We start from the raw sequence: 15965 nt of genomic DNA, 5'->3' as shown, positions 1-15965 counted from the left end.
TCAAATATTAATTAATTTACTTAATGAACTATGCAGCCCACGACAAGGTGTAAATTTGTGTATGCGGTACTTGCACTGGAAAGTTTGCCCACCTCTGCTCTATATCATGTAAAGTTTTGAAGATAATGTAAACTTATAGACATAACAAAAACAATAATTTCAAAACTGGATTTGCCTTCACCTTGAAAAGTTTTACATCACTGCTACTGAAAGCTTTAGACCTGAATTTTTGTACCTATAAGCTGCAGATTTTACATTTTCAAACTGTTATTTGAAAATAAAACCCCATACAATATTATTATTCTGAAGAAAAAAAAGCAGGTTAATTAATTAATTTACATAATTTTTAGGGGTAGTCGCCTCCCATCTATGGCGTTAAGTTCCCAACACAAAAACCTTGAATAACATACATATGGTGTTAAGAAAATTACTATCCAGAATCTTAAATATATATTAAGCAGAACATCATAATAATAACCCCAAAGTAATTTTTGTCAATCACCAATTTTATGAAAGTATTTTTCCATTTTTCACTTATAAATGTAAAAGTTATAAACTTACCTAAATCAAACAATGGTTCCATCTATGGGGCATGCATTAACAAAATTTTCAATTAATAAATTTGTCTCAATTTGATCTTAATACAGACATATGGATTTTTAAATGTATTCAATTGCTTTAAATATAATTATGTATATATATTCCTGTTAAGCATAGACCACATTTCCTACAATTCTGGGGCTATAACTGTTTTAATTAGAATAATTTGTACTGGGAAACAATTTATTATTCAGGGGCTATAACTCCTTTAAACTAAAAGAACTTGTATTGGGAAACATTAGTTAGAAGAGGAAGAATTTAGGGGCAATAACTACTTTAAATGAGAATGAGGAATAATGGAACTCCAACTCATTCAGTGCAATATCAACATAACGCTGGTCAAATCTAGCTAAATTTCAACAATTCTTCTTAAATCAGGGATGATAATTCTTCTAAAAGATTATGTGGGATGCTGGACAATAATTCATTTGAAGGTCTGGGCAACATAAAGTTCAACATACCAAATTTAGTTTGAATCCCACAATACTTACTACAATAATAATGTGGAAATGAAAATAAGGAGAACAGACTATGAGGTGGAGTGGAGTGGGGACTACAAATTTGGATTGAATTCAGACATCATTAGTTGTGATATGCACCAGACACCAAAAACTAAGAAGAAGTTTAGACAAATCAGCGACCATAACTCCTCTAACTGATGACAAAACAAGTCTGGTGTCAATACAAGTCTGGTTAAAATGAAATAATTCCCAGAAAAGGTATATTTCAGAAATCAAACTGTTAAAGGATAGTTAGCTGGACAACAGTGGAACTCATATATATATATATATATATATATATATATATATATATATATATATATATATATATATATATATATATAGAGAGAGAGAGAGAGAGAGAGAGAGAGAGAGAGAGAGTAGATGAAGATAAAGAAAATTTAGTCATTTGTAGTCTTTTATGTATGCATGTATCTGTTGGAGTCTTACCTGTTTTTATCTATATATCCATATAACTCTTTTATGATTTATGCTAATTTCTAAATAGTTGTGCCAAAATATCAGCTTATAGTCCCACTATCTTCCTGATTAAATCATTCCAATATCCAGAAAATTTTCCCTTTTCTGAACTGGGTTAGGGTGTAATTTTCCTCTAAATGTTCAGTTCTAGACCAGACCATATCTATCTATCATTGCTGATTAACATTATAAATGTTGCACTCACCTTTCCATATCTATCTAGGGTCTGTTGGAAATCCTGGCTACTACTGCTTTCATCCAAAGAAAAGCTGACCTCCTTTTTGCTTTTATGTTGGGGCTCTTCAGGGTATTCTTTGTCATTTGTAAGCTCTTGAGTAGTCCTGTCTAACTGGGGAATTTCCGTTTTTCTGGTTGGAAATTTCAGTCTCTTTGATCCGCATGCATGAAGGTCATGTCGGCGAACAACACAGATGATAACTATGATTACAACTGAAATGACCAAAGTAACAAAGACAACAACAACAACAATAATGATGTAATTGGTAGTTTCTTCAGCACTAGCTTGTGCATGTGCCTGCATTGTTGCATTAGAATATTTCAAAATAATATTCAGCATCTCCTTTGCTGCAAGTGGATAAAGGCCTTTATCTTGAACCGAAATGGTCAATACAAACAGAGTATTGTCTATTATGTCAATATATTTTTGAATGAACAATTTACCAAAATTAGGATCCAGATAGAAGATGTCTTTATCATTTCCCTCAAATATGATGTACAATAGTTCTGCATTTACATTCTCATCAGCATCCACTGCTTCAATTTCTGCAATGGCCACTTCTCTTGAAACAACATTCAAAGCAGTTATTGTGTTGTTACCTTTAACAGGAAAGATAAATTGTGGAGTGTTGTCGTTTATGTCCTTGACCTTCACTATGACATGAGCTGAACCATTAAGAGAAATCTTCCCATGATCCCTTGCTCCAACCAGGAATTCATACTGGCTTTTAAATTCTCGATCTAAAACAATTTTGGTCCTAATAGTACCATTTTCTAAAACAGAAAAAGGCAACTCGAGGCTGCCATTGATGGAGTTTACTGGCCATATGAAATAACTAACTCTACTGTTCTCCCCTTGGTCTTCATCCACAGCCACCACTTTACCAACCATTTCCATTACTGGCCTCCCCTCCTCAACTTCAAATTCAAATAAAGGTTTTGTAAAGACAGGTGGATTGTCATTTACATCAATTAGATTCAGAAGTACAGTTGCTGTGGATGTCTTTGGCTCTTTACCCTGGTCCATGGCCAATACTTCAAACTGTTTTTGGGCATAAGCCTCTCTGTCAAGTATTATTAGTGCTCGGACAGTACCAACACTGTCAATGCTAAATTCACTGCCGTACTTTGGGGCAATTTCATAACTGACCATACCATTAATGCCTTCATCAGGATCCACTGCCGTGACCTGAATTATTGATTCTCGGTAAGCGTTATTCTCAAGAACATCTTTTGTGTAGATATATGTTGGGTTTAAGAATCGTGGAGCATTGTCATTTTCATCAGTGACGTTTACCACAAAACTAACCATCGCTTCCAATGAAGGTGTACCAAAATCCCTGCAAGTAATGGTCACATTATGTTGCTGAATTGTCTCCCAATCAAGAGGGTGCTGGATGATGACCTTGTACCCTTTTTCCCCCAATCTTTCTAGGCCAAAGTACGTGTTAAATATGCTGCAGGTCACATTGCCATTTACACCATTGTCAGCATCTTCAACATCTACATGAGCAACAAAGCTGCCGACCTCTGACCCCTCAGACACTTGTGCAATTCTGGATGCATTACCAGAAAATAGGTTTAGTGTCACTTTTGGTGGCTTATTCCCCACACTAAGTATAGTGAGGTACACTGTAGCTTGCGAAGAAAGAGAGGCTGTACCATGATCTCGTGCCAGTATATAGATTGTCTTGTACTCTTTGCCCGGTATGAACTCTAATTGATTTTTTACACTAAGTTCTCCTGTTTGATTATTAATTGTGAAAAGATAAAAGATTTCATCTGGTTGACGATCTCGGAGTTCATAAATTACCTCCCCATTTTTACCGGAGTCGGCATCTTTTGCCATTAATATCAATATAACTTTTCCGAAACCAATATTTTCAGGGACAGTAACATTTAGCAAGGAGTCGACAAATTTTGGTTGATTGTCATTTTCATCGAGCACATTAATGGTTACTGTTAATGTTCCAGTTCTCTGAGGGTTCACACCACCATCTCTTGCAAGAATAGACAGGATATGAAAGTGTGCAGTCTCATAATCAAGGAGTTTAACCAAATCCAATTTTAACGTTGATGTGCCATCCCCATTATCAGAGACACTTAAATTGAAATTATTATCCTTTGTAATTAATTCATATGACTGGACAGAATTATTTGCCCCTGTATCTAAATCTGTAGCACCAGGGAAAATAATGGGATTGGATCGTAATGGCTTGGTTTCTGAAACATCAAACTGCAATTCACTCCTTTCAAAGGTTGGAGTGTTATCATTTATATCTACAATGTTCAGTGTGACTGTTATAATTTGAAAAAATGATGCATCTTTGTTGTTTTTAACAGCAACATCAAAAGTAAGTATGCATATTGAAAGATAAAGACATTCCTTTTCTCGATCGATGATGGCAGCCACTTTCAACTTACCGGAGTTGTCAATTTTAAAAAGGGAAATATTTACACTTTGTTTTGGAATTATATAAAAATACAAATCATTGTTACTATTCAGTGGGGGATTACTCTCGGTTGCCAAGTTGCCAATGAGGGTATCTTTGGGTAGCTCCTCTGTTAGATTGAAAGAAAGCTTGATTGTTCCATCTGAAGCATCTGCAGTTGCCAATGATGTGAAGCAGACAAATATGACGATGAGCTTCATCAAGGTTTTACGCTCTACACCCATATTTCAATGAATCTTCTGAAATTCTTCTAAATGCTTTATTTATCCATTTATCCACCTTCTTGACTGCTTTTATATTCCCAACAACCTGTCTTCGATTTAAGCAAAGTAGTCTGCTACTCAAATTAATTTCAGCACTGAAATGTTCACATTTTTCTTATCCATATCAGTTTCATGGTGATGTAGGAACCAGTCCAGTCATACCTGCAATTGAAAGAGTTTGTTATCAGACTATTGCAACCTTTTTACTCTGTTAACACATACTCATGCTTTGTATTCAATAACTCTTACTTTGACATGATGACTGATAAAGGTGTGATACTTTGCAATGACCCAATCATCTTGCTTTGATTCATTTGTTATCCTAAACTTGACGTAACCTATTCAGTGATTTCTCTTTGACTTGTTTCACTCTCTATCTGCCTTGAAAGGAAAGTGTTAATTTAAACAGAATTTCACACCTCTGAATAATCTATCACTTAATATAAGCAGGTGGGAAAGGTTTGAGGCACTTATTTCCATTGTATACCTTCATTGAGAAGATCTTATGGTTCAAAACAAATGTTACATATTTTAAAAGATTTTTTATGTAATAACCATCCCATAATTATCTTCTGATTGCAAACAGTATGCCATAGGAAGCAATGCTGACCCAAATCTACCTGAATATGTATCAATGAAAAATCCTATTTCTCCTGATATAAAACACTGGGGCATATATACATACACATTTGGTAGTTGGAAGTGGAAAAAGACTCTGTATTGTAAAAGGACAAGTGATAAACGTACCCCAACAACCACTCCACTATCTAACCAAGTGATTCACTTAAAGCAAACCAATTCAGGGGAAGATTACAAAAAAGACAGAAACAACTATAGATTCCTCAGTATTTCACCATCAATTCAATCAGTTTTGCACACAAGATTTATGTAAACTGACATGGTGGGACTGATCTGTGACATTTTTTATCTATGGACAGGTAAGAAGAGAAGAACCAGCTTCATTCCAGCAGAACTGAAGTTGCAGCGACAGGCTGTATGGTAAATAGCCTTCACAATTCAGTGTTGGTTGGATGGTTGTTTCACTGACACTTGTAACCATGCTGAGTGCTTTTTGCAATGACACATCGAGTCATCCAATCTGCACTGACCTCAGTATTGAACCTTGAACTATGAGTCTTTTGCTTTAACTCAGCTAATGTAGTTCCCCCACTATACAATGTACATCAAAGACAAACCTAGGGATCAATAAAATACATTTAAGTTTTAATGCAATCTTATTTTATTTGTTTTTTCTCCTTTGTATGTTTCATTTTTGATCATTTTATTTCACGAAATGTGAAAGGCAACATAAATATATGAGCTTCCATATTGTTATCATTAACCTAGTTTTAACAATATGGAAGCTCATATGTTGCCTTTCAAATTTTATTAAATGTTTTCTTTTTTAAATTATCTTTTGAGAGGATGTGGCTTATATTTCATCTAAAACCCTAATGCAGTTTATGAGTTTCCATTCTCTCCTAATCTCTACATACTAAAACAGAGGTTGGACAATATGTCCTTCTGATGCTTCTATTTGGTTTCACTTCTTGAAATCATCCATTTTTCATGGTACCATAATAAGCCCATGATAAGCCCATTCTTGATGAAAAACATTTGTCACTTTTTACAAAATTCTGGCAAATAATAATTTTAATAAAGTTTTTTCTTTTATTCTTTTGTAATGACAATCCCACAATTACTTTGAAAAAAATTAACATAACTACCCCACTGGTCTTAATGTATTAGAAATAATTAACAAGTCATAAATGATTAGGGTAGAGTGGAATGGTTAGGAATGACAGAAGACATACCAATTTTAACCTGATTTAATTAGAACATTTCTTGCGTTTTCAATTATTCTGATATTGGCAAATGTTAACCAATGCCTGTTTGAGCTAAATCAACATATAATTGTGAACAGATATAAAAACATAACTTTCTGTCAAGACATCATGTTAGTTTTGTCAAAGCTAAAAGGTGGACATTATCTACTAACAATGTCCCATAGGGCCATTATGAACCTTTGGTAATTACATTTGATTTCCTTGTCTAAGACCTGTTTTAGCTCTGTGACCATGACAAGCATTGCTTGACAAGGCAGTTCAAGATGCATTTACATAGCACTGTGGGTGGAATGTTGGACTGAGAGAAACTGTCAGATCTAGCATTAAATTAATTCATCAAAGTACAGTGACTTTACAGTGCCAATATTTGAGGGCAGAATATGTTATTATTAGTCAAATGATGACTGAACAGTCTTTATTCAAACCTCTAATACTAGCTTGTTATGATTATATTTTACATTAAAAAGGCAAACTAAATTTAATGATATACCGTATATACTTCTTATAAGATCAGTAAAACTTCAAACTGCACAGACCCAGATCTGCCTTAGCATAATGTGCCAGCAGATCTGGGTCTGTGCAGTTTGTTAGGAGTAATCATAGAATAAACAATATAGACTCTGACCTACAGGCACATTATTTCTCAGGAGATCAGGATCTTTGTTGTTTGCTCTTTGACTTGACCTATAATGGATTATAGTTAGTATACCTTGATAGCAAATTCAAATTGATTCTTGAATGAAATGAACCATGGTTGAACATTACACCATAAATGTAAACTTTTCACTTTCTTAGTAACTATTCTATTAGCATTATCTGACAGATTACATGTGTCACCAATTAATGTGAACAAAGTTCTTTTTTTTTAAAATTATGCAGATGGGTGGGTTGGTTTTACACCAACAAACAATGTTCATCCTCATGTGTTAAGTCAGATAAGTATATAGGTTAAAGTGAAAAGTGTCGATATAATTCTCTGGTAATATTTTAAATTTATACTTCAAATCCTTTAACAAAATGTTCCATATGTAGATTCTCACTGATAAAAACAAAACTTTTGACTACCACAAACTGCACAAAAAAACACTAAAAACACGCAGGTTTCATTCCATGTTGATAGTGAAGACAAACTAAACCCACAACAACAGAACTTCAATAACTCCACCTGAACCTGACAAATACCATATATACATGGTTTTAAGTTGACTCCAATGGCAAAATGCTTATTCTGCCTTCACCTAATGTGCCAGCAGATCTGGGTCTATACAGTTATTCATAATTAGTAGAACAAACAACACTGACCCAGATCTGCTGGCATATTGTGTTGGCAGATTATGCAATGGCAGATGTGGATCTGTGCAGTTTGCAGTTGGAGGCATATATGTGAAACTCATATGACAAGACATATGGCATCACAAATGCTGTGAGACAAAGACATCCACTGTGTCATCCATTTCAATCTGTATTTTGATCATGTGTTAAACAAAATCTTAGACTGTCTTCATTTCCAGTGAACTTTATTAAACAGGCTCAGTAATTTCTATCCTTTGCTATCCATGGCTTGCAGAAAATAGAAATTAACTGATTCATCTCATAAATTCAATTTGAAAAGAAAATACTTGTGAAAGATCTTCTATTTGTAAAAGAAATACACAAACACTACGCTAACCATTCAAACTATGCTACATTTCTTTTTCTTTCCAGTTAAATGAACTTGACAAACTGAGGAATTAGCATTTGTCAACATGACTAATCTTTGTGACAAATCCTAAAATTGAGACATAGATGAAACTGATATTACAGAAAAATAATGAATTTGCCATTAATTCATCACATATGGAGTGCATTAATTACTATGCTAATTTTTGTACTTAAACCATCATATACTGAGTGCATTAATTTATAGATTATTTTTGTCCCTAATCCATCATCTATGCGGTGCATTAATTCATATGCTATTTTTGCCCTTAATATATCATATATGGAGTGCATTAATTAATAGGTAAATTATGTCCTTAATCCATCATATATGGAGTAAAGTAAATTAATTAACAGGTTAATATTTGCCTGTTAAAACAATCATATGTAGCGTGCATTAATAAGTTCATTTTCTTTTTTGGAAGCATATCATTCTCCACTAATGAAAAATTCTGTCATGGCTTTATCATCATACAGTAATCAACAAATGTATTATTATATAATAAATACCAGCATCTTATATAGAAACATGGCATGAATTGTGCTGATTGCATAACAACAGTGTGGGTTTGGTTGGTTTGGTTTAACGTTTTGGACTTTTAAGGTTATTTTATATCACAGCAAAATAAAGTAAAAAGTCTTGTAAAAAAAACATTTAGCTGAATAAATGGAGAGAATTGAACCCACATCATTCATGTTGGAAGTCTAATACCTTAACCACTGAGTCAATCAAGCTGATGTATATGACTTTCAAAGACTTGACTACCTAATATCATACAGTCAATACCATTACTAAAGCAGCCAATGCTGTCAGAAAATGAACAGTTAACACTAAAACATACATTATCCAATACACAGATTTGCTTGGATAAATGAACAGTTAACACTAAAACATACATTATCCAATGCACAGATTTTGATTGGATAATTGGTTGTCTGAATAGCTGATAAATCAGTACAGAATATATTGTGTATTCAAGGAAAACTCTGATGGTCTCTATAACATAAATGTTCAAAATGGCACCTGCATAGTTGAGGTTTTCTGCCATATCTTCTTATACCATCTCTACTCACTTATAAGACAAATCCAACTGCAAACTGCATTATGTGCACCACCAGATCTGGGTCTGTGCAGTTTGTTATGAGTAATTAATAGAACAACCAACATAGACCCTGATCTGCAGGTGCATTAAGTGATAGCAGATCAGGATCCTTGTCGTTTGCAGTTTGAATTGACTTATAAGTGAGTATATATGGTATGTCAGAACCCCTACCTAACACAGACAGTCAAATGGTAATGATTTTCAAGTGATCTCAAATATCTTATCTCAGTTCATAGGCATCAAAAACAAGATTTTATAATATCCAGCTGGTCCTAAAGATGGGATATCTAGAAATTTTCCTTGTATCATCTTCTCTTGATCACTTAAAATATCAAGGTTGAGTCAATATTGCAGCCACTTTCTGGTCTTTTTTGCCATGAACCCTGTCGAAGCAGCTTGTTGCATAACAAGTGCCAAACAACACAGAAATGATCTGGGCTTAAGGACTCTCTTGCCTAAGACTTTCCACGAGTGACATGCTATTGACAATTTTGACTAAAACACAAGTATGATGGATGACAGCTGGCCATACACGAGTTGTCAATGGTTGAGAAATGAGCTGAAATCCATGGAAGCCTCATGCCTGAATCTCTGTGCTGTTTGTTATTAGCTCTCTCTAATTATCGCTGCTGCTATATCAACAGAAACTTCTGACTTAATGGTTACACTAACTGTCTTCAGTCAGCTTACTTATAATGTTTATCTGCCCCATAAGACAGGGATAATACTGACAGATCTATTCAGATCAACTGTAACATCACACCTAGCAAACTTCTATACAGATATAGCATTTATGTATCATATAAAACATATATGTAAAAATTACATATCAATCATATAAAAATATATCATGTAAATACATATTAATCATGTAAAATATATATATCATGTAAAAACACATATTAATCATGTAAAAAATATATATCATGTAAAAACACATATTAATCATGTAAAAAATATATCATGTAAAATACATATTAATCATGTAAAAATGTATTATGTAAAAATACATATTAATCATATAAAATACATCATGTAAAAATAAATATTAATCATATAAAATACATCATGTAAAAATAGATATTTATCATGAAAAATTTATATCATGTAAAAACACATATTAATCATGTAAAAATGTATCATGTAAAAATGCATATTAATCATGTAAAAATGTATCATGTAAAAATGCATATTAATCATGTAAAATATATAACCATCATGCAAAAATACATATCATGTAAACATACATATCAATCATGTAAAAGTATATATGTAAATGTGCATATCAATCACAGAAAATATATATGCAAAGGTATATTTCAATCATGTAAAAATACATATTGATCATGTAAAAATACATATCAAGTAAATATACATATCAAGTAAATATACATATAAATTGAGTAAAAATACATATCAATCAAGAAGAAAATATTATATCAATCCAATAAAAATACACATCAATCCAATAAAAATACACATCAATCCAATAAAAATACACATCAATCCAATAAAAATACACATCAATCTAGTAAAAATACATATCTATCATGTAGCAATCATCTATACTGGCGTGCATGTCTAGTCTGCAGACAATGTAGATCAAGGTCTGCCATCACATAACATGCAAGCAGATCAGGGTCTATGTTCTTTATTCTACTGATTACTCCATACAAACTGCATGGACCCAGATCTGCTGACCATAATGTGTCAAAAGATCTGGATCTGTGCAGTTTGTAGCTGAACTCAACTTATAAGTGAGTACATATTGTATTATTTTTCCTCAATATTCAATAATTGCAAAATAATGGTATACAGATGTAAAATTGATTATATCACAAATTTGACATTTCTACTCTTTACAATCATTTATAAATTGAAACCAATGACTTTAATATAGAAAATAAGAAAAGAAATTGGAACATGGGCATTACAAAGTCTACAATAACATTAATTGATTGACTCTTATTATGTAAAATAAGAAATTGGAACATGTGCAATACAAAGTCTACAATAACATTAATTGATTGACGTGATGTGATTTGGATTTGGATTTTTAACATAGCTTTAACAATTTGTCAGTCATATTGCTACAATGTCTGCAATGTGGCAGTTTATAGTGATGTCTAGCACTGGGGCATCATGCCGCAGACATGTAGCATGATGTCCCACCCAGTCACATTATCCTGACACCAGGCCGACCAGTCCTAACACTAACCTCTTGATGCTGAGCGCCAAGCGAGGCAGCTGTTAGTACCACTTCTGTAAGTCTTTGGTATGACTCGGCTGGGGATCGAAACCATGACCTCTGCATCCAAGGCAGACGCTCTAACCACTAGGCCGCCGGAGCAGTGAAATTGATTGACCCTTATTATGTAAAATAAGAAATCAGAACATGGGCAATACAAAGTCTACAATAACGTTAATTGATTATGTAAAACATGAATTTTTAGAGAAAGAAATTTCAAAGCATTTATACTGGATATTAAAATAATCTCCAAATAGTCATATTAATATTTATTATGGCAATTTAAAAGATAAAAGTATCTAATTTTATTTGTGTGTGTCTGTCTGGTTTTGTGTTCAAACATTAACTTTTTGTGGGGACGAAAAAGTCATTGAAGACTTCTATTGCTTATTTTGTTTCAAGAAAATACTGGATTTGAACCCTGGTGCAGCAAAATTCTTCCCTGAGAGAGTATGCCAAATTAAAGTGCTTTTCCTTTATGTTTTTTCACTCCTACATTAAACTATGTCATGTTCCTTGCATGATTTGTGTAAAACAATAATTTCCTTGTCTCACTGTCTACAGAAAAAAGTGTGCCTAAGTTTTCCACTGCTAAGGTCCATTGTCATGTGATCTGTCATTTCATGCATTCCACTGCACTTGAAACATATATAGGTTATTTCAAAACTGAAAGAAGCATTCAATAATTTTGATGCATGAGACAAAAAAAGAAATGATAAGTAAAACTCATTCTGAAAAGGCTATGTATCGTGAACTAACAAGTTAATTAAGCTCAGTTGAAGGTTTGTATCTGAAACTTTTTTAATTAATATTCATCACCCAATCTCTATTCCATAATAAAACTTTAACATCAGAGATGGGGGAACTCCAATCCCACCCACCCCTCACCTCATGACAAAATAGGGGAATTTTTATAAATTTAGGAGAGATTTAAAAAAGTAAATAAACATACCATATATACTCCCTTATCAGTTGAGTCAAACAAAGATCCTGATCTGCGATAGCATAATGGGCCTGCATAGTAGGGTATATGTTGTTTGTTCTACTGATTACTTCTAACACAATGCACAGACCCAGAAGGTCATGCATGATACACAAAATTTGCATTCTTTTTTAAGTTTTGGCATGTGAATCCTACAATGATGCATCTTGGAACAGAACATGTCTTTGTAAAAAGAAATTCATCATCATGTCTGTGACCTCATTACTGTGTTAATCAGGAAATCCATAAATAACAAACTTGTCACTGAAACACAGCTTTCATGATCTGTGTTAACATAAATTTACTTAACAAATCTGAAAATATGAATTCTTAATTGCGATTCATTTAGTACACTCACCTGTAGTACAAAGCTTACCTGTAGTGAAAGGTAAACCACTTTCACAATAAAATTGTAATTAGCAATTGAGTTTCCTACTTATAAACATGGAAATGCCCATCACTTTAAAGAAATGGCATGACCCTCATTAGCAACAGACATATGTTCCTGTTATGGCAAGAAAAAATGTACATATTTATGCTTTGATGTCTACTGCGTGATTAACTTATGACAGACAATAGAGAATGATTTAGTATGTTTTAATTACAGGTAATTATAAGAGTGAAGATATTAGTGACATAACTGTCATAATAATGAATGGATGATAAAGACCTTAATCACCTAATTTCAGTTATATTACGTTGTAATGTTTAAGAATACATTATTTACTGTCTACCTAATTATCTATCCAGGTAATGTTACACTTCCCTACCTGTAAACATGTTAAACATCTCCTAAAGATGACTTCTTTAAAGAGTACAACTGTCTTAAGAGACCTAAATCTGATACAGACCTGACAACTTTAGATGCTAAAATAACTTGTATTAAATGACTGCCTATCTTCAGAGACTACTTTTGGTGTTTTCCATTTGTGGTTTCTTGTCACACATTTTTCTACATTTTATGACAGAAGGTACTTTATATACACAGTAAATAAGTACAAAAAAAAACACATAATGAGCAATATCAATATCCTTTTAATGACAACATCTTTAGTTTATCAATAATGATAACCATCTTGCTGGGGTCAGCAGTAATTCTTGAAATTTATTTTTTCAAACCTAACTATATTTTTCCGCAAAAATAATAAAAGTTCAACAAGTTTACAAGACTAAGCCAAAATTTGTATTAGTAACAAAATTTATTAAACTCACTAACTGTAAAAAGAACAATGTTACAAAAATCTATATTGTCTATCAATATGCAACAGTGAAAATTCTAGAAAGAAAAGTACAAAGTAGACCCCCTGCCATAAATTCTATACAAAAAAATATCCCCTCCTTGAGGTATAGGTATTTCAGCTCCAAATTCCACAAGGACTAAAAGGAATTCCAGATTGAAGACAAATAGTTTCACTCCTTTGACCATTACCAGACATTAAGGCTAAGTTTATCTTCACTCAAAATACTGCTGATGCGCATCTCAGCTACACTATTCAAACAATGAAATCAGAAATAGCACAGATGCAGAGATCACAGCTTCCTGGAACGTTAATATGTGCTGTGATAGTCAGGAAAGTACAGAAAGCATCCCAAATGTGAAAAATTGATAAAATCACAAATATATTCTTTTCAGAGAATTGATACATTAAAAACGCTTACCAATGTCTATCCCCTAGAGGAACATTGTTAAAATACTCAGTACTTCTCTATTCTCCATTAATGGACTTTCTTCAATGTGTAATCAACAATGTGTCTTACTTCCCAAGTCACTCCTTTTCAAAGGGAACAAAATACAACATGTAAAACAATTCAAAACCTTATGCTCCACAGATTCACCAAAAAATCATACTAAAGAAAACCATTCAAGTATCAAGTATAGGTTTTTCATTATGAACCTGACCCCAAAAGTGCACATTGTAAAAACAAGTGATACCCAACACCAGAAATGTATGCATTAAGACACCCAAGACCTAAAATTTCAAAAAGCTTGTCTCTATAGTTTTTAACCTTTAATAATATACTCATCTTTGCAATGTGTTTAGTTTCAGCGTAAAAACGTTGCAAAGTGAAATTAACTCCTGGTTAAAAATTTGAAACTGTGGATCACTTTAATGTGGTTTCAAATGTCTTAACAGCCAGGAATAATCGAAACACGACACAGGAATCAAGAATATGACCCGATACCATGGATAATGGCCAATTCATGTCATCATTAATTCATGATAAATAAACAAGTTTCATGACTCATTCATGGTGAATAAACAAATAAATGTCACTGATGCATTATAAATGGGAATAAAGAAAATAATTGGAAACTTAAAATCATTCAGAGTTTGAACCTAATCTTTGCTTTGAATAGAATATTATAATTCACAGCTTCTTGTATTTGGAAACAAAGTTTATATTAGGGTAATAAAGCTGTGTTACAGTCTGTTTTGTAGAATTAATATGGGACACCTCTCAAGTATCCATAGAAACAAACCAACAGTCAGCATGCCACTTGCGTATATTAAGCCTGTAAAGCCGTACCCATCAAAAATATCAAAATGTCTGATAAAGAAGTTTGATTGCTTTAAAAGGCCATAAAAAGGATTTTAATTCATGCATGGCTGATGCGTACATGCATGATATTGCTTGCTATTATTATTATTATTATTATTATTATTGTTGTTGATGTTGTTAGTGTTTAATAAAGGATCTCACATTTTTCATAATATTGCCTAGAAAGACACTGTTCTATATTTTAAATGGACATGTTCTTCGTATTCCTGAGTGCAATAATTCAGGACTTTAAACTTGCTTTAGTCTGTAAAATGCAGAGGCGTAGCTATGATATTTTGCGCCCGGGGACGAACTATAAAATTGGTGCCCCAGCCCCCTCCCCGTTTAATCACATTTTTGAATATTACCCTTGTTTACTTATTATAATGTAACGTTGTAAGCCTCATTTTGGCGCCCCTGTACCTTGGTGCCCGGGGACATATGTACCCCCCTGTCCCCCCCTAGCTACGCCTCTGGTAAAATGCATATATTGCAATGAAATTTGTTTATGTGCAATAAACATTCATTTATCATACATTGCAAAATATTTATTTTATCATATTTATCAAAATTTTTATTTTATATTTCACTCAAGAAATAATGAATATTTTTAAATTTAAACTTTTTAAAATTTTGGCTGGTGGTTGGAGAGTTAGCATTGTCTATCAATGAAAATTATGCAAATATTTCCTGTACAAACATCAAATATTATTATAGTGTCAGTTTCTTTTATGTTTTTACAAAGAAGGCAATATTATGGGCATAGAAATAACAAAATGTATGTAACATACTGTAAAATAGCTCTTCAAGATGTTGCAATATTGTGTCATACGAGACAATTTAAATTTGACACTTTATCTCTGGAAGACCTTTGTGATATATCACTCTCTTACCTTTGCCCCCTCCTGGAATTATCAATCACCAATAATAGATTTCATTGATTCCTGAACAAAGAGGAGGTCACAATTAAAACCCAATGTTATCTTAATAGATTCATGCCATGAATGTCCACT

The 15965-nt window shown here is 32.9% G+C and overlaps 1 protein-coding gene across 3 annotated transcripts in view; it reads right to left on the bottom strand.

The window, feature by feature from the left end:
- Positions 1–15965, bottom strand: part of LOC149797869 (protocadherin gamma-A11-like) — a 33596-nt gene that overhangs the window by 14635 nt on the left and 2996 nt on the right. For 2 of the 3 annotated variants that reach the window (XM_089962885.1, XM_089962883.1), the window contains exon 2: positions 1786–4695. In XM_089962885.1, the coding sequence (XP_089819011.1) occupies positions 1786–4494 (2709 nt within the window). In that variant the 5' untranslated portion in view covers positions 4495–4695. Of the gene's footprint in view, positions 1–1785; positions 4696–14070; positions 14204–15965 lie in introns of those variants that run through there. The other variant, XM_089962884.1, reaches the window with a different exon arrangement.

This window comes from Sinohyriopsis cumingii, chromosome 6 (assembly GCF_028554795.1).
Source record: "Sinohyriopsis cumingii isolate HCF-2022 chromosome 6, ASM2855479v2, whole genome shotgun sequence".
NCBI lineage: Eukaryota > Metazoa > Mollusca > Bivalvia > Unionida > Unionidae > Sinohyriopsis > Sinohyriopsis cumingii.
Note: the sequence above shows the minus strand (reverse complement) of the source record. Positions and strands in the feature narration are given on the sequence as shown.